At 49.9% G+C, this 23,585-nt stretch overlaps 1 protein-coding gene across 2 annotated transcripts in view; it reads right to left on the bottom strand.

Moving 5' to 3' along the window:
• The window catches only part of LOC140409286 (histone-lysine N-methyltransferase Smyd1-like), a 154,429-nt gene that overhangs the window by 89,580 nt on the left and 41,264 nt on the right, over positions 1–23,585 (bottom strand). For both annotated transcript variants that reach the window (XM_072497660.1, XM_072497659.1), the window contains exons 2-3: positions 20,172–20,348; positions 18,882–19,095 (exon numbers count right to left, since the gene is read on the bottom strand). In XM_072497660.1, the coding sequence (XP_072353761.1) occupies positions 18,882–19,095; positions 20,172–20,348 (391 nt within the window). The remainder of the gene's footprint in view (positions 1–18,881; positions 19,096–20,171; positions 20,349–23,585) is intronic.

Raw genomic sequence — 23,585 nt, forward strand, 5'->3', positions numbered from 1 at the left:
CGAGTGGAGGGGAAAGGAGGACAAAAGAAGAGATCTGGTGGTGCACTGGCCCCCATGGCCCTGGGAAATAGGACAGAAAATGCCGTAAGTGCATGCGGGATGTGTATGCCACAGAACAGGAATTGCGAGACAAATGATGTTAGCGTAAACACTGCAAGGTTACATGGATGCTTTGGGTGGAGTTTTCAGGCCGCGCCCACCCGGCAACCCAGAGACTTCTCCATTGGACCAATGGACTTCTCCATTGTCCGCATCTCGCCCGTGGCGGGGCGGAAGAATCAAGCCCATAGTCTCTACTTTATGAACATCATTAAAGTGATGTAATGTTGACTGAGTTTGTGTTAAGCAAGAGCTCACTGTATATTAAAGAAAAGAAAATCGATGGATATGCTGAAATACTCAGATGAGGTAAATAATTTGAGAAGGCTTTTGTCAATACTACAATCAACACAGACAAAGGGGCCGAATGGTCTGTTTCTGTGCTGATGACCTGATAATGGCAATTTGCTCACAGTTTAATCCCCATACAATCTGGTTCCCACACAGAGCGCCTGAGTAATGGCAGGTTATCTGAGCAGCCATCACAATTATTTCCCAGGATCCACACTAAGACAAGGACAATAACATGGCGAATCAGTCAGTCTTGAGTGGCTCTTCATTCCAATACTGTCGCAAAAAATAATTGATACCATTTTATTCGTTCATAGAATCTTGCAGTGGAGAATGGGACCATTCAGCCCATCGTGTCCGTAATGACCCTTTGAAAGGTCTGTTCCATCCCCCTGCTCTTGCCCTGCGGGATCTTCCTGTTCAAGTACACATCCAGCTTCTGTTTGAAGATTATTATTGACCCTGCTTCCACCAACTCTTTCAGACAGTGCATTGCTGATCATAACAAGGTACCAGTGTAACAAAAATTGCTCCTCTTCTCCTTCGGTTCCCTCCTGCGGATATGTGTGTCACACAGGAAATGCTGCCAGCTGTTTCCCTGAGGTTGTGGGCGTCGGCCTGCTCCTTGACCTTCTTGTGCTGAGTGTGTTCTCCCAGTGATATGAGGCAGGTGAATTCCAGCAGTCTGGCTCAATAACGATGATTTAGATTTGATTGATTGTCATGTGTACTGGGGTACAGTGAAAAGTATTGCTCTGCGTGCAGTCCAGGCAGATCATACCGTACAAGAAAGACATAGGAGGTATGATAAATACATGATGCAGATACATAGACACAGACATTGGGTGAAGCATACGGAGTATAGTGCTACACAGTAGAGAAGATGCATAGAGAGATCAGTTCAGTCTATAAGAGGACGATTCAGGGGTCCAGTAACAGTGGGGACGAAGCTGTTTTTTAATCTGTTAGTGTGTATCTCTTCTGCCCGATGGAAGAGGTTGAAAGAGAGAATAAACCAGGTGGGAGGGGTCTTTGATTATGCTGCCTGCTTTTCCAAGGCAGCGGGAGGTGTAGACACAGTCAATGAGTGAGAGGTGGGTCCGTGTGATGGACTGAGCGGTGTTCATGACTCTCTGAAGTTTCTTACGGTCCTGGGCCGAACAGCAGCCATACCAGGCTGTGATACAGCCAGATAGGATGCTTTATATGGAGCATCTAAAAAAATTGCCGAATTTCCTTAGTTTCCTGAGGACTTATAGGTGCTGTTGTGCTTTCTTGGTCGTGGTGTCGATGTGGGTGGACCTGGGCAGATTGTTGGTGATGTGCACACCTAGGAATTTGAAGCTGTCAACCATCTCCACCTCGGCACCATTAAGACCATAAGACCATAAGACATAGGAGCGGAAGTAAGGCCATTCGGCCCATCGAGTCCACTCCACCATTCAATCATGGCTGATTTCAACTCCATTTACCCGCTCTCTCACCATAGCCCTTAATTCCTCGAGAAATCAAGAATTTATCAACTTCCGTCTTAAAGACACTCAACGTCCTGGCCTCCACCGCCCTCTGTGGCAATGAATTCCACAGACCCACCACTCTCTGGCTGAAGAAATTTCTCCTCATCTCTGTTCTAAAGTGACTCCCTTTTATTCTAAGGCTGTGCCCCTGGGTCCTAGTCTCCCCTGCTAATGGAAACAACTTCCCTACATCCACCCTATCTAAGCTATTCATTATTTTGTAAGTTTCTATTAGATCTCCCCTCAACCTCCTAAACTCCAATGAATATAATCCCAGGATCCTCAGACGTTCATCGTATGTTAGGCCTACCATTCCTGGGATCATCTGTGTGAATCTCCGCTGGACCCGCTCCAGTGCCAGTATGTCCTTCCTGAGGTGTGGGGCCCAAAATTGCTCCCAGTATTCTAAATGGGGCCTAACTAATGCTTTATAAAGCTTCAGAAGTACATCCCTGCTTTTATATTCCAAGCCTCTTGAGATGAATGACAACATTGCATTTGCTTTCTTAATTACGGACTCAACCTGCAAGTTTACCTTTAGAGAATCCTGGACTAGGACTCCCAAGTCCCTTTGCACTTCAGCATTATGAATTTTGTCACCGTTTAGAAAATAGTCCATGCCTCTATTCTTTTTTCCAAAGTGCAAGACCTCGCACTTGCCCACGTTGAATTTCATCAGCTAGCAGGCATTGATGCAAGCAGGGGTGTGTACAGTACTTTGCTCCCTGAAGTCAATGACCAGCCCCTTAGCTTTAATGAGGTAGAAATTGGTGTTGTTACACCACGCCACTAGGTTCCCTCATGTACTCTCTGACTCATCGTTGTTTGAGATCCGACCCACTACGGTTGTGTCATCAGCAAACTTGTAGATGTAGCTGTAACCAAATTTTGTCACGCAGACATGTGTGTATAGGGAGTATAATAGCGAGCTAAGTACACAACCTTAGGGCGGCATGGTGGCACAGTGGTTAGCACTGATGCCTCAAGGCGCCGAGGATCTGGGTTCGGTTCCGGCTCTGTGCCATTGTCCGTGTGGGATTTGCATATTCTTCCCTGCGAGGGTCTCACCCCCCAACCCAAAAGGATGTGCAGGGTAGAGGGATTGGCCACGCTAAACTGCCCCTTAATTGGAAAAAACTAATTGGGTACTCTAAAATTATCTGAAAAAAAGTCCGCAGCCTTGCGGAGTCCCGGTATTGAGGACTATCGTGGAGGAGGTGTCGTTGGTTATCCTTATTAATTGTGGTCTGGAGGTCAGGAAGTCAAGAATCCAGTTGCAGGAGAGCCAAGTCCAAGTTGGTGTTCCATAGGGTTCAGTACTGGGACCTTTGCTGTTTGTAATATATATGAATGATTTGGAGGGAAATGTAACTGGTCTGATTAGTAAGTTTGTGGACTACACAAAGGTTGGTGGAATTGCGGATAGTGATGAGGACTGTCAGAGGGTATAGCAGGATATAAATCGGTTAGAGACTTGGGTGGAGTGTTGGCAGATGGAGTTTAATCCAGCCAAATGTGAGATAATGCATTTTGGAATGTCTAATACAGATGGAAAATATACAGTAAAAGGCATAACCGTTAAGAGTATTGATAGGCAGAGGGATCTTGGAGTACAGGTATGCAGGTCACTGAGAGTGGCAACGCAGGTGGAGGAGGTAGTCAAGAGGGCACACTGCATGCTTACCTTCATCGGCCGGACATTAAGTTTAAAAATTGGCAAGTCATGTTGCAGCTTTATAGAACCTTAATTAGACCTCACTTGGAACATAGTGTTCAATTCTGGTCACCAGACTACCAGCTGGATGTGGAGACTTTGGATAGATTACAAAAGAGGTTGACCAGGATGTTGCCCAGTATGGAGGGCATTGGCAATGAGGAGAGGTTGGATGAACTTGGTTTGTTCTCACTGGAACGACGGAGGTTGAAGGGCGACCTGATATAAGTCTACAAAATTATGAGTGGCATGGACAGAATGGATAATCAGAAGCTTTTTCCCAGGGTGGAAGAGTCAATTACTAGGGACTCAGATTTCAGGTGCGAGGGCCAAAGTTAAGAGGAGGTGTGCGAGGGAGGATTTTTACACAGAGGGTGGTGGGTGCCTGGAACTCGCTACCGGAGGAGGTGGTGGAAGCAGGTACGATAGTGACATGTAAGGGGCATCTTGACAAATACACAAATAAGATAGGAATAGAGGGATACAGAAGTGTAAAAGTGTTTAGATTCGACTGCCAGCATGGTCGGCACAGGCTTGGAGGGCTGAAGGGCCTGTTCCTGTGCTGTTCTTCCCTTTGTTCTTTGTAGGCTGGGTTTGGGTCACTGGCAGGATTTTTCTGGGTCGGTTGGGCTGGGTCACGTCGCCTGTGATCAGGTCTGGCGTTCCTGAGGTTAATCCTCGATCTAGGTCAGGTCAGGCATACTCGTCAATCATCTTCTTTTCCTCCTTGAAGGGATACGAGATGCTGTGCGGGCCTCTCTGAGTCGAGTCGAATCGGGCCAGGTCCCGTGGTTGGAGGCCGGGCCTGGCGCTTCGAGAGCCGGGTAGGAGCTTCAGGACCGGGTCGGGCGCTTTAGATGCCGGTTTGAGTTTGAGGCGAGGTCGAAGCTACGAAAGTGTCCAATTTGGAATGGCATGCGACTTGGAGGAGAAATCGGAGGCGATGCCATTGCCATCATATCATGACTCTCGTCCTTTTTTGGTGCAGTAGATTACAGGGTGCTCTGTTTTATTCCTTATAATAAGGAAAGTATGAGTGAGAGCTTTTAGATTCGGGGTTTCTGTTCCTGTTTGCATCTTGCAGGCGTTATGCTTCACTTCTTTTCGATTTACTGTCAAGAGCGAGTCAGAACAGGTGTTCTGCGGTTTGCTGGACAATTCGTCAAACTCGCAGTATAAGTGTATGAGACCAGCCCTATCAATTTACTTTCCTTACAGCACCTGAACCCTGCAGAATATTTGTAAAGCCACAGTTTTGTCGGTGTCACCCGTGAATCAGTGAATAATATTCATGGGAGGGACTCTCCGACACCCCGCCGGGTCGGAGAATCGCCGGGGGCTGGCTTGAATCCCGCCCCCGCCGGTTGCCGAATTCTCCGGCACTGGATATTCGGCGGGGGGTGGGAATTGCGGCGCGCGGTTGGCGGGCCCCCCCCCCCCGGCGATTCTCCAGCCCACAATGGGCCGAAGTCCCGCTGCTGGAATGCCTGTCCTGCCGGCGAGAATCAAACCACCTCTCTTACCGGCGGAACAAGGCGGCGCGGGCGGGCTCCGGGGTCCAGGGGGGGGGGGGGGGCGCGGGGCGACCTGGCCTTGGGGGGTGCCCCCGCGGTGGCCTGGCCCGCGATCGGGGCCCACCGATCTGCGGGCGGGCCTGTGCCATGGGGGCACTCTTTTCCTTCCGCCTTTGCCATGGTCTCCACTATGGCGGAGGCGGAAGAGACCCCCTCCACTGCGCATGCGCGGGGATGCCGTGAGCGGCCGCTGACGCTCCCGTGCATGCGCCCACCGGCAAAGTCATTTCCACGCCCGCTGGTGGGGTATCAAAGGCCTTTCCCGCCAGCTGGCGGGGCGGAAATCAGTCCGGCCCGGGCCTAGCCCCTCAAGGTAAGGGCTCGGCCCCTCAAGATGCGGAGAATTCCGCACCTTTGGGGCGGCGCAATGCCGGACTGATTCGCGCCGTTGTTGGCGCCAGTCGGCGGACATCGCGCCAATATCGGAGAATCCCGCCCCTTGCCTCTGAGTCAAGAATGTAGTGGGTTCAACTCCCACTCCAGAGACTTGAGTGTAAATTATTGTGGCCCCATCAGCCCTCTCAGGTACGTATAAAATTTCACATGATGCTATATTTTCAATAAATTTAAGAGTACACAATTCATTTTTTTCCAATTAAGGGGCAATTTAACCTACTCTGCACATCTTTGGGTTATTGGTGTGAGACCCATGCAGACAGGGGGAGAATGTGCTAACTCCACACGGACAGTGACCCAGAGCCGGGACCGAACCCTCGGCGTGAGGAGGCAGCAGTTCTAACCACCGTGACGCCCACACATGTTGCTAGTTGAGGAGAGGTAGGACAGTCCCCCGAGATAGATGAGTTCTGAGATTACTGATAAGGCCAATGTGCCACATGTGGAGCTGTTGGGTAGTAGAGGGTGAATTTGAGTAGTTGTTTGGAGGTTTGTGCGCTGTATCCAATGTCTCGTCTTCGACTCTGAATGTTCCTGACACAGTCTCTCGCTGTTTTCACTGCCTTTCCGAATGCATGCTCTCCATTTTGGTTGGTCACAAGCCATGGGGTGGTGGGATTCATAGAATCAAAGAATCCCTACAGTCCAGAAGCAAGCCATTTGGCCCAATGGAGTCTGCACCGACCCTCTGAAAGAGCACGCCACCTCGGCCCACTCCCCATCTTATCCCCTAATCCCATCTAACGGTTGGGCAATTAGTATGGCCAATCCAGCTAAACTGTGCATCTTTGGACTGTGGGAGGAAACTGGAAGACTCGGAGGAAACCCATGCAGACACGGGGAGAACGTGCAGACTCCGCACAGACAGTCAAGATCAGAATTGGACCCGGGTCTGTGGTGCTTTGAGGCAGCAGTGCTACCCACTGTGCCACCTTGCCGTTCAAATGCTTCATCACTTCAGGAATGCTTTGAGGACATTCATAAAGCGTTTCCCTGACTTCCCAGAAGTCACTTGCTGTAACCAAATTCCAAGCAGAACAGTAACTTCAGGAATCTGGGGCGGGATTCTCCGACCCCTCGCTGGGTCGGAGGATCGGCAGGGGGCTGCGTGAATCCCGCACCCGCCGGCTGCTGAATTCTCCGGCGCCGGGGATTTGGCGGGGGCGGGAATCGCGCCACGCCGGTCGGGGGCCATTGGCAGCGGCCCCCCTGCGCGATTCACCGGCCCGCAATGGGCCGAGTGACCGCCCATTTTCGGCACGTCCCGCCGGCGAATGTTACTACGTATTTACCGGCGGGACCCCTGGATCTGCGGGTAGCCTCTGGGGTCCTCGGGGGGGGGGGGGGGGCGCAGGGGGATCTTGCCCCGGGGGGTGCCCTCATGGTAGCCTGGCCCGCGATCGGAGCCCACCGATTCGCAGGCGGGCCTGTGCTGTGGGGGCACTCTATTCCTCCACGCCGGCTGGTTTAACAGTCCACGATGGCCGGCGCGGAGATGAACCCCCCCTACGCATGCGCTGGGATGACGCCAGCACACGCTGGTGCACCCGCGCATTCACCAACTCGTGCCGGCCGTGGAGGCCCTTCGGCGCTGGCCGGCACGATGCAAACCACTCCGGTGCCAGCCTAGCCCCTGAAGGTGCGGAGGATTCCGCACCTGAGGGGCGGCCCGACGCCGGAGTGGGTCACACCACTCCTTCGTGCAGGAGTTGCCCGCCCCGCCGGTTCGCAGTGAATCCCGCCCCTGGTGTCAGGCATATAAATGACACGACCCACCTCGTGGAGCTGGCTTTGAGTAATTCGGGCCATGATGCTGGCCATGTTGGCTTGGGAGAGGACGTTGCTTTTAGACTGTCTTTCCTGCTATTGCAAAGGCACCACTGCCGACAATTCTCCAGTGCTTCAAAGTGCCTGCTCGAGGTTGGCCAAACATTCGGAGCACACAGGGCTGCAGGGATCACTACACTTGGTAGACTGTACTCATGACGAGATATTCATCTCCAAGTATTCTTAGTCAGCCGAAGACTCAGCTGGAACATTGGAGGTGAATTTTGCCAACAAGACCGCCTCCATCAAGAGGAGATTCCCAAGATATGAAGAATATTCTGTATTTTCCAGGGTGTCATTGCTGATCTAAATTGATGGGGGTGGGGGGGGGCGATGTTTTGTTCCAGGAGCAGTTTAGAAGAGGACCTTAGTTTTCTGGGTGGTTATTGAAAGGCCCATTTTCTCACATGCTTCCGAGAAGCAGTCGTCAATAACCTGGAGCCTAGATTCTGGGTTTGTTTTTTATTCTTTCATGGGATGTGGGCATTGCTGGCAAGGCCAGCATTTGTTGTCCATCCTAATTACTCTCAGCCATGTCAGACAGCAATAAAGAGTCAACCACAGCTGGCCACATTATGAATCTACCTTCCATGGCCATCAAGTCCTGAAGTAGGACTTCAGCTCTGAGATTCTGACCCAGAGGTAAACAGGCTATCCCTGCACCCACAAGACGTCCGGAAACACATTGCGTGTTACTTTAATGAATTGTTTCAAAGTTGGGAATTATGTTCCATTACCTTTCAGTCCAAGTGACTGTGCCTTGAAAACTGGAATTACTCCAGGAAATTTGCATTGCAAGTTACTGAATGATGCGTGTTTGAAGCTGGGCTCATCAAATTTGCATGACATATTTGGCAGTCATGGAATCATAGAATCCCTACAGTGTAAAAGGGGGCCAATCGGCCCATTGAGTCTGCACCAACTCTCCAAAAGAGCACACTACCCAGATCCACTTCCCCACCCTATTCCTGTATCCTAACCTGCACATCCCTGGACACTAAAGGGCAATTTAGCACTGCCGATCCACCTTTACCTGTACATCTTTGGACCGTGGGTGGAAACTGGAGCAACCGGAATAAACCCACGCAGACACGGGAAGAACTTGCAAACTCCACATAGTCACCCAAGGCCAGAATCAAACCCGGATCCCTGGTGCTGTGAGGCAGCAGTGCTAACCACTGAGCCACTGTGCCGCCCTGACGCAAAAGTCTCACAACATTTTGGTGAACTGTACTTAGCATCACAATTTCCCAAGCCATGGACTTCAGGAAATTCGGCACCAAGGCGACTTCATAAAACACAGTTAAACTGCTGGAACAGAATTCAGTGCCCAAAGCAAGGAATTTTAGCCCAAGTTCCCAAGAACCTCTCTTGCATCATATTACTATTTGAATATTCCACACCAGACATTGTGGCCTCTCTTTGTGAGATTACCTCATGTCAAATTATGCTAATCTGTTGCGTGGCAGATTCCCACTAGAAACACTTTTGTGACTTCCAGTAGCGGCCATGGAGTGAGTGGTCACACATTTGGCAGCTCCCGCCCGTGGCGTTTTTTTCTGTCCTTTTCCACAGTTACCGGGCGGATGTTTTGAAGGAAAAGGGCAAGGGGCGGTGGAGGAAGACTATACTCCACTGGTGAATGGATTCATGGACCAAAAGTGAGTTTAGAAGAATGGAGCTGCAAGAACAAGAAACTCTTTGTGCGACACAGGGAACAATGGCGGAGAGCAAGGGGTCGGCCCTACCAGCCCAATGGCCAACGGACCAGTTGGAGGAGTCAGCAGAGGAGGGAGGCTCTGGAGGAGCTAGCAAAGGTTGAAGACTCGCTGAGCATGGGGATCGAACGTGAGGAGCTGAAGTTGGAGACCCAGAGCCATGCAATCCAGAAGGGCAGCACGGTAGCATAGCGGTTAGCACTGTTGCTTCACAGCTCCAGGGTCCCAGGTTCGATTCCCGGCTTGGGTCACTGTCTGTGCGGAGTCTGCACGTTCTCCCCGTGTGTGCGTGGGTTTCCTCCGGGTGCTCCGGTTTCCTCCCACAGTCCAAAGATGTGCGAGTTAGGTGGATTGGCCGTGATAAATTGCCCTTAGTGTCCAAAAAATGTTTAGTGGGGGTTACTGGGTTACGTGGATGGGGTAGATACGTGGGCTTCAGCCGGGTGCTCATTGTAAGGGCTGGTGCCGACTCGATGGGCCGAATGGCCTCCTTCTGCACTGTGAATTCTGTGACGGTGGAGGAGGCATTGGGTGAGCACGAGGAGCAGCTTACCTCATTGGTGCCCGAGATTGGGATGATGTGGAAGACCCAGATGCTGCTTAAAGAGAAGGTGGAGGATTTGGAGAATAGTTCCCAAAGGCAAAATTTGAGAATTGTGGGGCTGCCTGAGGGCACCGAGGGAGCGGACGCAGGCTTTTATGTAGCCAAAATGCTGGACACGCTTTTGGGGGAGGGGGCCTTTGACAGGCCGCTGGAGGTTGATCGGGCGCACAGGGTGATGATGAGGAAGCTGCAGACGAACAAGCCGCTGAGGTGATGGTGGTCAGGTTATATTGATTCCTGGAGACAAGGAGATGCACCTGGGAGAGTAATGAGCTCCGTGTGTACCAGGACCTGGCCAAGCGGAATGCGGGATTCAACCGAGTCAAGACCTCTTTAAGAAGGGGGGTGAAGTTTGGGATGCTGCACCCGACCCGCCTCTGGGTGTCCCACAATGGTTGCGTGTATTACTTTGGGGCACAGGAGGGGGCGATGGAGTTTGTGAGAGACAATGGACTGGCAGGAGAAGGAGATCATTGAATTTTGGAGGAGGTGTGAGGGGATGTTGGTTCTCTCTGCCCCCCCTTGTTGGGATAAACAAGTGGGTAGCATTTGAGGTGCGGAATATAGTAGCAGATTCGGGAGGAATGTTCGTGATGGTGAGAGGGAAATTGAAGGTGATGCCAGTGGTCTTGGTGAACGTTTATGCCTCAAATTGGGATGACTGGGGAAGATTCCAGACCTGGGCTCGCACCGGCTGATAATGGGGAGGATTTTAATACGGTTATCGAAGCAATATTGAACTGGTCAAGTCCGCGGTCGAGAGGGTATCGGCAGTGGCGAGGGAGCTAAAGGGGAGAGGACCCGTGAAGGTTTGGGAGGCCGAGGGTGAAGGAATTTTCATACTTCTCCCATGTGCACAGGGTGTACTCCCGGATTGATTACTTCGTGATGGATAAGACTCAACTGACGGGCATGATCGGCTCGGAGTATTCGCCGATTGTGGTCTCAGACCACGCGCTGCATTGGATGGATTTGCAAGTGGACAGAGGGGGGGCAGCGCCCGCAGTGGAGGTTAGGTGTGGGGTTGTTAGTGGATGAGACGGTGTGTAAGCGAGTGAGGGCCGCTTTTCGCAGGTATGTGGTGTTGAATGATATGGGTGAGGTCTTGGCCACCACGCTATGGGATATGCTTAAGGCAGTGGACAGGGGAGTTTATATCGATATGGGCATATAGGGACAAGAAGGAGCGGGCAGAGATGGCTAAGATGGTGGACGAGAACCTGCAGGTTGATAGGAGACATTTAGAGGCCCCGGAGGCTGGGTTTTTGAAAGAGTGGCAGAAACTCCAGATGAAATGAAAATCGCTTATTGTCACAAGTAGGCTTCAAATGAAGTTACTGTGAAAAGCCCCTAGTCGCCACATTCCGGCGCCTGTTCGGGGAGGCTGTTACAGGAATCGAACCGTGCTGCTGGCCTGCCTTGGTCTGCTTTCAAAGCCAGCGATTTAGCCCTGTGCTAAACAGCCCCTGGAGTTCAGGCTGGTGTCTACAGGTAAGGCAGGGGGGCAGTTGCGGAGGACCAGGAGGGCAGTCAATTAGTATGGGGAGAAGTTGAGCAGAATGTCGGCTCATCAACTGAGGAAGCAGGAGGCGGCGAGGGGTATTGGAAAGATGAAGGCTGGGAGGGGAAGAGTGGTCTTAGACCTGGTGGGGGTGAATGGGGTTTTCAAAGACTTTTATAAGAGGTTATATGAATCGGGGCCCCTGGCTCGGGTGGGTTGGAGTTCCCCAAGATGGAGGAGGAAGTGGTAGAGGAGTTGAGAGCACCCACTGAATTGGAGGAGGTGGTGGAGGGTATGGGGGCGATGCAGGCAGGGAAGGCCCCGGGCCCAGATGGCATCCCGGTAGAATTCTACAAAAAGTTTGAGGGAGACCTGGGGGCTAGTGAGGACATTTAATGAGGCGAGGGAGAAGGAGGAGCTCCTCCCCACGTTATCGCAGGCTTCGATATCCTTAATTTGGAAGAGGGATAAGGAGCCAGTGTCCTAACGCCCACACTGTTGCTTTAAATATCGGACCCATTGGAAGGTATTGGGGGGATAATGCTCATTTAGGAGGAATTTGGCCGGTTCTCTGGGTATAAGTTAAATATGGGGAAGAGTGACGTCTTCCCAATTCAGGTGAGGGGGCAGGAGAGGAAGTGGGCGAGTTGCCGTTAAGCTGGTGGGGGCGCATTTCAGGTATCTGGGCATCCGGCTGGAGAGGGGATGGGAGCAGCTACATAACTTGAATTTGGCATGGCTGGTGGAGCAGATGAAGGGGGATTTTAAGAGGTAGGACGTATTCCCACTGTTGTTGGCGGGGTGGATGCAACCCATGAAGATGATTTTACTCCCAAGGTTTTTATTTGTGTTCCAGAACCTACCGATTTTGATTTTGAAGGCCTTCTTTAGGAAGATTAATGCATTGATCTCAGGGTTTGTATGGGCGAGGAAAACTTCTCAGGTGAAGAAGGAGCGGGGACGCGGGGAGGAGGGGCATGCTCGCCTTGACAAATTTGATGAACGACTACTGGGCAGCAAATATAACCATGGTCAGGAAATGGGCAGTGGGGGAAGGGTCAGTGTGGGAGCAGCCTCTTGCAAGGACACTAGCTTAGGAGCATTGTTGATGACACCTCTGCTGTTCCCTCCGGCCAGGTACTCCACAAGTCTGGTGGTGGTGGCAGCCCTGAGGGATCGGGACAGTGGCGGCAGCACCTGAGGCTGGAGGGTGCCTCGGTTTGGGCACCGATTTGCAGGAATCACAGGTTTGCCCTCAGAAGGGCCGGATAAGGGATACCGGGCAGTGGCGGCAGGCAGGGATTGAGCAGTTTGGAGACCTATTCATGGGGGGGCAGCTTTTCAAACTTGGAGGGACTGGTAGAGGAGTATAAGCTGCTCAGCGGGAATGGGTTCTGGTATTTGCAGGTACGGGATTATGTGAGGAAACAGGTGACGTCCTTTCCCGACCTGCCCCCCTCGGGGTTGCAGGACATGGTGGTGTCGAAAACAGGGTTGGCGAGGGTGTCGCAGATCTACAAGGAATTAATGGACTGGGACGGCACCATGATAGGAGACGTTAAGCGGATGTGGGAGGAAGAGCTGGGGAGGGAGTTGGAGGCAGGGCTGCGCTGTGGGAGGAGGCTTTGAGGAGAGTGAATGCATCCTCTTCATGTACTCTGCTCAGCCTTATTCAATTCCATGTGAGTTCAAGCCCAGTGAGTTCTCCCAGTGAGACAGAGAAGACACAGCCAGAGTGAGACAGCAAAGAGTGCGTTTGGGAATTTGAATCGAGGTGGGAATTGAATTGAATTAAATTGAATCAGTAAGGCAGCTTCTTTTAAATTTCAGGAGTTTAAATTAATTTAAATTAAGCTAGAATTGTGCAGTGTAGGTTAACAAGGGCTGCCCCACCCACTCACATAACTGGTTGGCAGTTAAGTGTCAGTCACTTTAATCTACTTTGATCTAAAAGCAGGTGGGGGAGGGGAGTCAATTCAGGACAGTTTAAAAAGAGCCACTTGTAAACTCACTCCCAGTGAGTTCTCCCAGTGAGACAGAGAAGACACAGCCAGAGTGAGACAGCAAAGAGTGAGTTTGGGAATTTGAATCGAGGTGGGAATTCAAAGCTGGGTGGGGAGGAAGTGCTTTTTGTGACTGGTAAGTAGTGTTTCTGTTTTTCTGTCTCTTTTCATTGGTATATTTATTTACTTTTTTCTTCATTGTTTATTTATTTATTTAAATTTTTTGGGGGGGAAATTGAAATTGTGGAAGTTAACCAAAGGTTTAAGACATGGCAGGAGATCTCAGACCCGTGTCATGCTCCTCGTGTGCGATGTGGGAGCTTAGGGACACGTCCACTGTCCCTGGCTCCTTCACGTGCAAGAAGTGTGTCCAGTTACAGCTCCTGTTAGACCGCTTGACGGCTCTGGAGCTACGGATGGACTCACTTTGGAGCATCCGCGATGCTGAGGACGTCGTGGATAGCACGTTTAGCGAGTTGGTCACACCGCAGGTGAAAGGTACTGAGGGAGATAGTAAATGGGTGACCAAAAGACAGAGCAAGAGTAGGAAGGCAGTGCAGGTGTCCTCTGCGGTCATCTCCCTGCAAAACAGATATACCGCTTTGGATACTGTTGAGGGAGATGGCTCACCAGGGGAAGGCAGCAGCAACCAGGTTCATGGCACCGCGGCTGGCTCTGCTGCGCAGCTGGGCAGGAAGAAGAATGGCAGGGCTATAGTGATAGGGGACTCAATTGTAAGGGGAATAGACAGGCGGTTCTGTGGACGCAATCGAGACTCCAGGATGGTATGTTGCCTCCCTGGTGCAAGGGTCAAGGATGTCTCGGAGCGGCTGCAGGACATTCTGGGGGGGGAGGGTGAACAGCCAGTTGTCGTGGTGCACATAGGCACCAACGATATAGGTAAAAAAACGGGACGAGGTCCTACAAGCTGAATTTAGGGAGCTAGGAGTTAAACTAAAAAGTAGGACCTCAAAGGTAATAATCTCAGGATTGCTACCAGTGCCACGAGCTAGTCAGAGTAGGAATGTCAGGATAGAGAGGATGAATACGTGGCTCGAGAGATGGTGCAAGAGGGAGGGATTCAAATTCCTGGGACATTGGAACCGATTCTGGGGGAGGTGGGACCAGTACAAACCGGACGGTCTGCACCTGGGCAGGACTGGAACCGATGTCCTAGGGGGGGTGTTTGCTAGAGCTGTTGGGGAGAGTTTAAACTAATGTGGCAGGGGGATGGGAACCGATGCAGGAAGTTGGAAGGTAGTAAAACAGGGACAGAAATAAAAGGCAGTAAGGGGGAAAGTGTAAGGCAGAGAAGCCATAGTCAAAATTCAAAAAGGGCGACAGTACAAGGTACAGTGACTGAGGGGAGCTCAGTGAATAGGACCAGGAATACTAAAAGAAATAAAACGGGAAGTGAAAACATTAATGGTAAGCGACGCGGCAGGTTGTAACAGGAAGATATGGGTTTGACGGCAAGGAAAATTAGGAGAAAGGTTAAGAGGAAATATAACTTAGGAGAGGTTACTGATCGAGGTGTTAAGATTAAGAACAGAGGTAAAAAAGCCAACATAAGTGTACTTTACCTGAATGCTCGTAGTATTCAGAATAAGGTAAATGAGCTGATGGCGCAAATCATCGTGAATGACTATGATTTAGTGGCCATTACTGAAACATGGTTAAAGGATGGTCAAGACTGGGAGTTAAATATCCGAGGGTATCAAACTTTTCGGAAGGACAGAGTGGATGGGAAGGGAGGTGGTGTAGCTCTGTTATTTAAGGATGACATCCGGGCAACAGTAAGGGATGACATCGGTGCTATGGAGGATAAGGTTGAATCTATTTGGGTGGAAATCAGGAATAGTAAGGCGAAAAAGTCACTGATAGGAGTAATCTATAGGCCACCAAATAGTAACATTATGGTGGGGCAGGCAATAAACAAAGAAACAACAGATGCATGTAGAAATGGTACAGCAGTTATCATGGGGGATTTTAATTTACATGTTGATTGGTTTAACCAGGTCGGTCAAGGCAGCCTTGAGGAGGAGTTTATAGAATGTATCCGCGATAGTTTCCTCGAACAGTATGTAATGGAACATACGAGGGAACAAGCGGCCCTAGATCTGGTCCTGTGTAATGAGACAGGATTGATTCAGGATCTCATAGTTAGGGATCCTCTCGGAAGGAGCGATCACAATATGGTGGAATTTAAAATGGAGGGTGAGAAGGTAAAATCAAGCACTAGTGTTTTGTGCTTAAACAAAAGAGATTACAATAGGATGAGAGAAGAACGAGCTAAGGTAGACTGGGAGCAAAGACTTTATGGTGAAACAGTTGAGGAACAGTGGAGAACCTTCCAAGTGATTTTTCACAGTGCCCAGCAAAGGTTTATCCCAACAAAAAGGAAGGACGGTAAAAAGAGGGAAAATCGACCGTGGATATCTAAGGAAATAAGGGAGAGTATCAAATTGAAGGAAAAAACATACAAAGTAGCAAAGATCAGTGGGAGACTAGAGGACTGGGAAATCTTTAGGGGGCAACAGAAAGCTACTAAAAAAGCTATAAAGAAGAGTAAGATAGATTATGAGAGTAAACTTGCTCAGAATATAAAAACAGATAGTAAAAGTTTCTACAAATACATAAAACAAAAAAGAGTTGCTAAGGTAAATATTGGTCCTTTAGAGGATGAGAAGGGAGATTTAATAATGGGAGATGAGGAAATGGCTGAGGAACTGCACAGGTTTTTTGGGTCGGTCTTCACAGTGGAAGACACAAATAACATGCCAGTGACTGATGGAAATGAGGCTATGACAGGTGAGGACCTTGAGAGGATTGATATCACCAAGGAGGCAGTGATGGGCAAGCTAATGGGGCTAAAGGTAGACAAGTCTCCTGGCCCTGATGGAATGCATCCCAGAGTGCTAAAAGAGATGGCTAGGGAAATTGCAAATGCACTAGTGATAATTTACCAAAATTCACCAGACTCTGGGGTGGTCCCGGCGGATTGGAAATTAGCAAACCTGACACCACTGTCTAAAAAAGGAGGTAGGCAGAAAGTGGGTAATTATAGGCCAGTGAGCTTAACTTCGGTAGTAGGGAAGATGCTGGAATCTATCATCAAGGAAGAAATAGCGAGGCATCTGGATGGAAATTGTCCCATTGGACAGACGCAGCATGGGTTCATAAAGGGCAGGTCGTGCCTAACTAATTTAGTGGAATTTTTTGAGGACATTAACAGTGCGGTAGATAACGGGGAGCCAATGGATGTGGTATATCTGGATTTCCAGAAAGCCTTTGACAAGGTGCCACACAAAAGGTTGTTGCATAAGATAAAGATGCATGGCATTAAGGGGAAAGTAGTAGCATGGATAGAGGATTGGTTAATTAATAGAAAGCAAAGAGTGGGGATTAATGGGTGTTTCTCTGGTTGGCAATCAGTAGCTAGTGGTGTCCCTCAGGGATCAGTGTTGGGCCCACAACTGTTCACAATTTACATAGATGATTTGGAGTTGGGGACCAAGGGCAATGTGTCCAAGTTTGCAGACGACACTAAGATACGTGGTAAAGCAAAAAGTGCAGAGGATACTGGAAGTCTGCAGAGGGATTTGGATTGGCTAAGTGAATGGGCTAGGGTCTGGCAGATGGAATACAATGTTGACAAATGTGAGGTTATCCATTTTGGTAGGAATGACAGCAAAAGGGATTATTATTTAAATGATAAAATATTAAAACATGCTGCTGTGCAGAGAGACCTGGGTGTGCTAGTGCATGAGTCGCAGAAAGTTGGTTTTCAGGTGCAACAGGTGATTAAGAAGGCAAATGGAATTTTGTCCTTCATTGCTAGAGGGATGGAGTTTAAGACTGGGGAGGTTATGCTGCAGTTGTATAAGGTGTTAGTGAGGCCACACCTGGAGTATTGTGTTCAGTTTTGGTCTCCTTACTTGAGAAAGGACGTACTGGCACTGGAGGGTATGCAGAGGAGATTCACTAGGTTAATCCCAGAGCTGAAGGGGTTGGATTACGAGGAGAGGTTGAGTAGACTGGGACTGTACTCGTTGGAATTTAGAAGGATGAGGGGGGATCTTATAGAAACATATAAGATTATGAAGGGAATAGATAGGATAGATGCGGGCAGGTTGTTTCCACTGGCGGGTGAAAGCAGAACTAGGGGGCATAGCCTCAAAATAAGGGGAAGTAGATTTAGGACTGAGTTTAGGAGGAACTTCTTTACCCAAAGGGTTGTGAATCTATGGAATTCCTTGCCCAGTGAAGCAGTTGAGGCTCCTTCATTAAATGTTTTTAAGATAAAGATAGATAGTTTTTGAAGAATAAAGGATTAAGGGTTATGGTGTTCGGGCCGGAAAGTGGAGCTGAGTCCACAAAAGATCAGCCATGACCTCATTGAATGGTGGAGCAGGCTCGAGGGGCCAGATGGCCTACTCCTGCTCCTAGTTCTTATGTTCTTATATGTTCTTATGTCATTCAAAGTAGTCCACAGGGCGCATATGATGGTGGCCAGAATGAGCAGGTATTTTGAGAGGGTGGAGGATAGGTGTGGGCGGAGCGCAGGGCATGTCCACATGTTTCGGGCCTATCTGAAACTAGAGGGATTCTGGCGGTGGTTCGCTGATGTTATGTCAGAGGTGCTGAGGGTGAAGGTTGTCCCAAGTCCAGAGGTGGCGATTTTTGGAATGTCGGAAGACCCGGGAGTCCAGGGGGCAAGAGAGGCCGACATCTTGGCCTTTGCCTCCCTGGTAACCCAGAGATGGATCTTGCTGGAATGGAGAGACTGGGGGCCGCTGAAGCTGGGGGTGTCGGTGAGTAACCTCGCGGAATTCCTTCAGTTGGAAAAAAAATCAAGTTTGCCTTGGGAGGGGCTTTGGAGGGGTTTGCCCGGAGATGGAAACCATTTATTGACTTCTTCAAGGATAGTTAAGATGTCAGCGGGCGGGTGCAGGTGGGGGACCCGGGTTAAAAAAGGAGGAAGGTTGGGTGGAAGGTAACGGCAGGGAGGATGGGGCGGTGGAGTGTCAGTTATTTAAGAAACACTTTCATGTATTTTCCCAATTCCCCTTTGAATGTTGCTGTTGAATCTGGCAATGCATTCCAAATCTTGACCTCCCATTGTGTATGAAAGATTTCCTCACGTCTGAATATTGTAATTATCTCATAAACTTTTTAAAAATAAATTTAAGTGGCCAATTATGTTTTTTCCAATTAAGGGGAAATTTAGCGTGGCCAATCCACCTAGCCTGCACATGTTTGGGTTGTGGGGGCGATAACCACACAGAAAGTGAGACTGTGCAAATTCCACACAGACAGTGGCCCGGGGCTGGGATCGAATCTGGGTCCTCAGCAATGTGAGGCAGCAGTGCTAACAACCACATCGCCATGCCGCCCTAATTATCTCATAAACTTAAACTGGATTTAAACACATATCCTCGAGGCGAAAAGTGAGAGACAGAATCCATTGTATTGGTGCTAAGAATTGAAATAGAACCCAGTTGGTATCAATTTGCGAATCAATGTGACAACATGGCCTAGCAAGAATGATCTGCTAGTACTGCCTTTGTCCTTGTAAGTTATTTTCATCAAGATCTTTGTTTAACAGGATGAGGTCACTGATTCCACGGAACTTACCACTCCAAATATGTGAGATAGGAATTGATTGTCAAAGTGCTGATTGTTTGGGTGCCAGTAACTGCGCAAGACCTCAACATCCGAAGCTAGCTGTGTATTCTCTTCCTCGCTGAGGTCATCCACGTGGTCCTGGAGGTCCTTGAGGGATGAGAGGCGGTCTTCAGCGACACTGTCTTCCTCTCTCGCCATCCGCCATAAGATACGGGAAGCCAGCCTAAGAGAGGCACAAGATCACAGGAGCATTGAGTCACACAGCAAATCCGTCATTCCTGTGGCAATTTTTGTTTTAAGAAGAACTATCCAAATGGTCCCAGGCACAGGCTCTTTCCCCATATCCCTGAAAACTATCCACCTTCAAGCATATTTATCCAGTTGCCATGTGAAAGTTCCTATTGAATCTGCTTCCATCAACCTTTCAGGCAGTGCAATTCAGATCATGTAGGCATGTTACAGCCCTCTGGACTCAACATTGAATTTGGCATCTTTACACTGCGACCTTTTTCCTTCATCTTAACCCCTTTTTAAAAATTATTCCATACATTTTTGTCTCAATGCATAAACACTCTTTCCCCCTCCCTTGAGGTTCGTATAATATAGTATAAGTTTCCTATTATAATCTCAATTATCACGATGGAGAATTTAGAAAGTTGACTTCCAGAAAACAGCCATGGCGAAACAAGCTCCCAGCCAACTGACAGAACCCCATTTTAAACCAAGTTCTATCCCCATGTTTGATGTCTTCCGTGGTGAAGACCAATCCCATCTCAGAGTTTTAGAAAGGAACATAGAAAAGATTAGGACATGATCATGTGGTGCTTCAAGTCTGCCCCAAATAGTCAGTGTGCCATTGACCAATTCACACCATCTCCTCAGGGAAACAAAATAAAGGAACAGGGGAAATCGAACACAGCCCATCTGAAGAAAAGCCCGGGGGAGGTCCTATCCAGACTCTTAAGGCAATCGAGCAATCTCCGGAATAACTAGCCTCGCTCTCCACAGTTTATCCAATTTGACAGGAAATCCCACCTCTCTCAGGCACGTAGTCAGCTCTGTTTTGATGTTTGGGAATCCGTACCTGGGTACACCATTCAGTAACCAGAGGATGATCATTCTCTGTGGTGAGCCATACTTCCGGACATCTAAGCTAAGACTTTGGCCATATTTTTTTAACACAAGTGATCTCCACTTCTCCCATCCCCATCTACCTCTGACCACCCATCCAGTTTGCCTTAACTCCTTGCCCACTCACAGAGTGCTGCAAAGCTGAAGGGAGCAGCATTGCCGGCTCACCTGATGGTTTCATTGGTGGGCTTGCCATAGTTTCTGATGGCGACGCACTCGTTTTTGTGTTCCGTCCACGCTGCTTTCTGGCAGGTCCGGTCGCAGTAGTGGGCAAACTTGCACTGCCCACAGCGCTGGAGCCGAGCTTGCTTCTTAAAACAACTGTGGCACACTTGGTAGGTGAGGCTGCAATGGAGAGAAGGGAAGAAAAGCTTGTGTTTAGTCTGCACCTGCCTATGCTGCTGAAGCCACATGAGACACTCGATGCAGGGAATTACTTTTGAAGGAGGCAGGATGTGGTATTATAGGTATTACGGTACCTGATAGGCTAAAGCACCATTGGTGGAAACTGTATGCTTTCTATTGGCTAGAGTGTATAATAGCTCCGCCCTGATAGGCGGGGTATAAGAACCCGTGCCGCCCCAGCGGCCCTCATTCTGTACCTGAGCTGCTGGGGGAAACATCTAGCTTATTGAAGCCTTCAGTTGGACTACAACCTCGCTTTAGTGGTCATTGATCGCGCATCAATTTAATAAGCTAGAATTTTAAGAAGAGAGGATGGAGCTCCGAATCAAGCCGGAGTGTCTGCAACTTAGCCCCCACGCGGCGAACTCAGCGGCAATCTTTAAGCACTGGCTGGCGTGTTTTAAAGGGTATCTCGAGACGGCCGAAAATGCACCTACGGGAGAGCAGTAACTGCACGTTCTGCACTCAAGGGTGAGCCCGGAGATTTACACCCTCATCGAGGAAGCGGAAGACTTTGATGCAGCAATTGAGCTGCTAAAAGGACACTATATTCGCCCGGTAAACCAGGTCTACGCCCGGCACCTACTTGCAACAAGGTGATAAACCCCTGGGGAATCACTGGAGGAATTCGACCACTCACTCCTGGTACTGGGAAGAAGCTGCGGCTGCCCGCAAGTTTCGGTGTGCGAACACACGGGACTCTTAGTCCGGGACGCTTTCGTGGCAGGTATGCTTTCGTCACAATTCCGCCAGCGTCTGTTAGAGAAGGGCACCCTGGGTCTCAGGAAGGCACGGGCCCTTGCAGGCTCCATGGACGTGGCTTCCAGGAACGCCCGCACCTACGTTCCCGACCGTGCGGCAGCCTCCTGTGCAGCGTGGAACCCCGCCGCGGCCGACCCTGAGCCTTCCCCCATTCCCCCACACACCTGCACTGTAAAGCAGCCTGGCAACCCCGAGGGGCCCCGCTGCTACTTTTGCGGGCAGGCCAAGCACCTCAGCCAGCGCTGCCCGGCCCATGCATCCACCTGCAAGGGATGCGGCAAAAAGGGCCTTTATGTGGGGGTTTGTCAGGCATGAGCGGTGGACGCGGTCTCCAGCGGCGAATGCGGACTTCTCCACGGGCCCCGTGCGGCCAGCGGTCACCGCCACCTCCATATCCCAGGTGTGACATGGTATGAATAAAGTAATGGCATGATGGGAAAACTGGTCAATGGGAAGACTGGTCAAAATGTTTGATACAATGTAAGAAAGGCTGAACTACTCATTCCAGCTCACCAGGCCCATGTAAAGAATGCTCACAGTTCACCAGACCCCTGTAAGAAATGCTGTCCTAACCATTTCAGACTGTAAGACTGATAAGGCCAACTCTGCATAACTTTAAGTCTGGAAAAGATCAGAGAAGGTCAAGCCATTCCAAAATACCGGACCTCGGCAACTCCTGATAAAACTAACTCGTCATAACCCAGAGCCGTAGGAATAAAACAAGATAAGTTCAGGAAGAAATAATTCTACTCCGACCTTTCACTGTTCCCTCCAAGGACAAGATAATGGTATGAGTGATGCGACCAAAAAAGGAAAAAGGTCTGTTTTATGACATTGCTTCCGTTTCTATTTCCGATCAAATTCATGACTAAGCTGTTGTCACGCAATCTTGATAATGATAATGTATAAATATTGAGCTGATTCTCTGTGAAAATGCGAACTTGAGAAGGAATCAACAAGTTTCATTAACTGCTCTCTGACTTCAGGTTTCAGCCATTACTGCATGCAGTCGTTTTGAAAATAAAGCTTGTTATTTTGTCTGAATGAGCATGTTGAATCTTTCTACTACAGAAGCGGGAAAATATTGACCTTAGCACAGGGCCACGTGCAGACCCCGGGCACCGCCATCTTGTTCTGCGGACGCCACGTTGGAGGGATGGGCACCGCCATTTTGTGCACCCCCGACCATGTGCGACCAATGGGAGACGCCATCTTGAATGAACCCCCAGGACCCCAGCTCGGCCGACCACACACTGCCCGAACAGAACTCTCAACTACTGCGATTGGCCTCGGTGACTCTGGATCAGTCTCGACCTCGAACACTCTCAACCGCTACGACGACCGTTTTCATCAACGGGCATGAGACATCCTGCCTAATCGGCTCTGGGAGCACGGAGAGCTTCATACACCCTGACACGGTAAGGCGCTGTTCCCTCCTCATCCACCCTGTTAATCAAAAAATCTCACTGGCCTCCGGTTCCCACTCAGTGGAGATAAAGGGGTTTTGTGTAGCAAACCTTACAGTCCAGGGAAGGGAGTTCAAAAATTTCCGTCTCTACGTCCTTCCCCACCTCTACGCAGCTACACTCCTGGGTTTAGACTACCAGTGTAACCTTCAAAGTCTGACCTTCCAATTCGGCGGCCCTATACCCCCCTTACTGCCTGCAGCCTCGCGACCCTTAAGGTTGACCCGCCTTCCCTGTTTGCGAAACTCATCCCGGATTGCAAACCCGTCGCCACAGACGCTACAGTGCACAGGACCGGATCTTTATTAGGTCAGAGGTCCAAAGGCTACTGAGGGAAGGGGTCATTGAAGCCAGTAACAGCCCCTGGAGAGCTCAAGTAGTGGTGGTAAAGACCGGGGAGAAGCATAGGATGGTCATCGACTACAGTCAGACCATCAACAGGTTTACGCAGCTGGACACGTACCCTCTCCCCCCCATATCCGACTTGGTAAACAGGATCGCGCATTATAAGGTCTTCTCCACGGTGGATCTCAAGTCCGCCTACCACCAGCTCCCCATCCGCACCAGTGACCGCAAATATACTGGCTTCGAGGCAGACGGGCGGCTCTATCAATTCTTAAGGTGTCACCAACGGGGTCTCGGTCTTCCAGCACAAGATGGACCGAATGGTTGACCGGTACGGTTTACGGGCAACATTCCTGTATCTCGATAATGTCACCATCTGCGGCCACGACCAGCAGGACCACGACACCAACCTACGAAAATTTCTCCAGACCACTAAAATCCTTAACCTAACATACAAGAAGGATAAATGCGTGTTTAGCACCGACCGCCTAGCCATCCTCGGCTACATAGTGCGAAATGGGGTTATAGGCCCCGACCCTGAAGGCATGCACCCCCTTATGGAGTTCCCCCTCCCTCACTGCTCCAAGGCCCTGAAACGCTGCCT

The sequence above is a fragment of the Scyliorhinus torazame genome, chromosome 3 (assembly GCF_047496885.1).
Source record: "Scyliorhinus torazame isolate Kashiwa2021f chromosome 3, sScyTor2.1, whole genome shotgun sequence".
In the NCBI taxonomy this organism is placed as follows: Eukaryota; Metazoa; Chordata; class Chondrichthyes; order Carcharhiniformes; family Scyliorhinidae; genus Scyliorhinus; species Scyliorhinus torazame.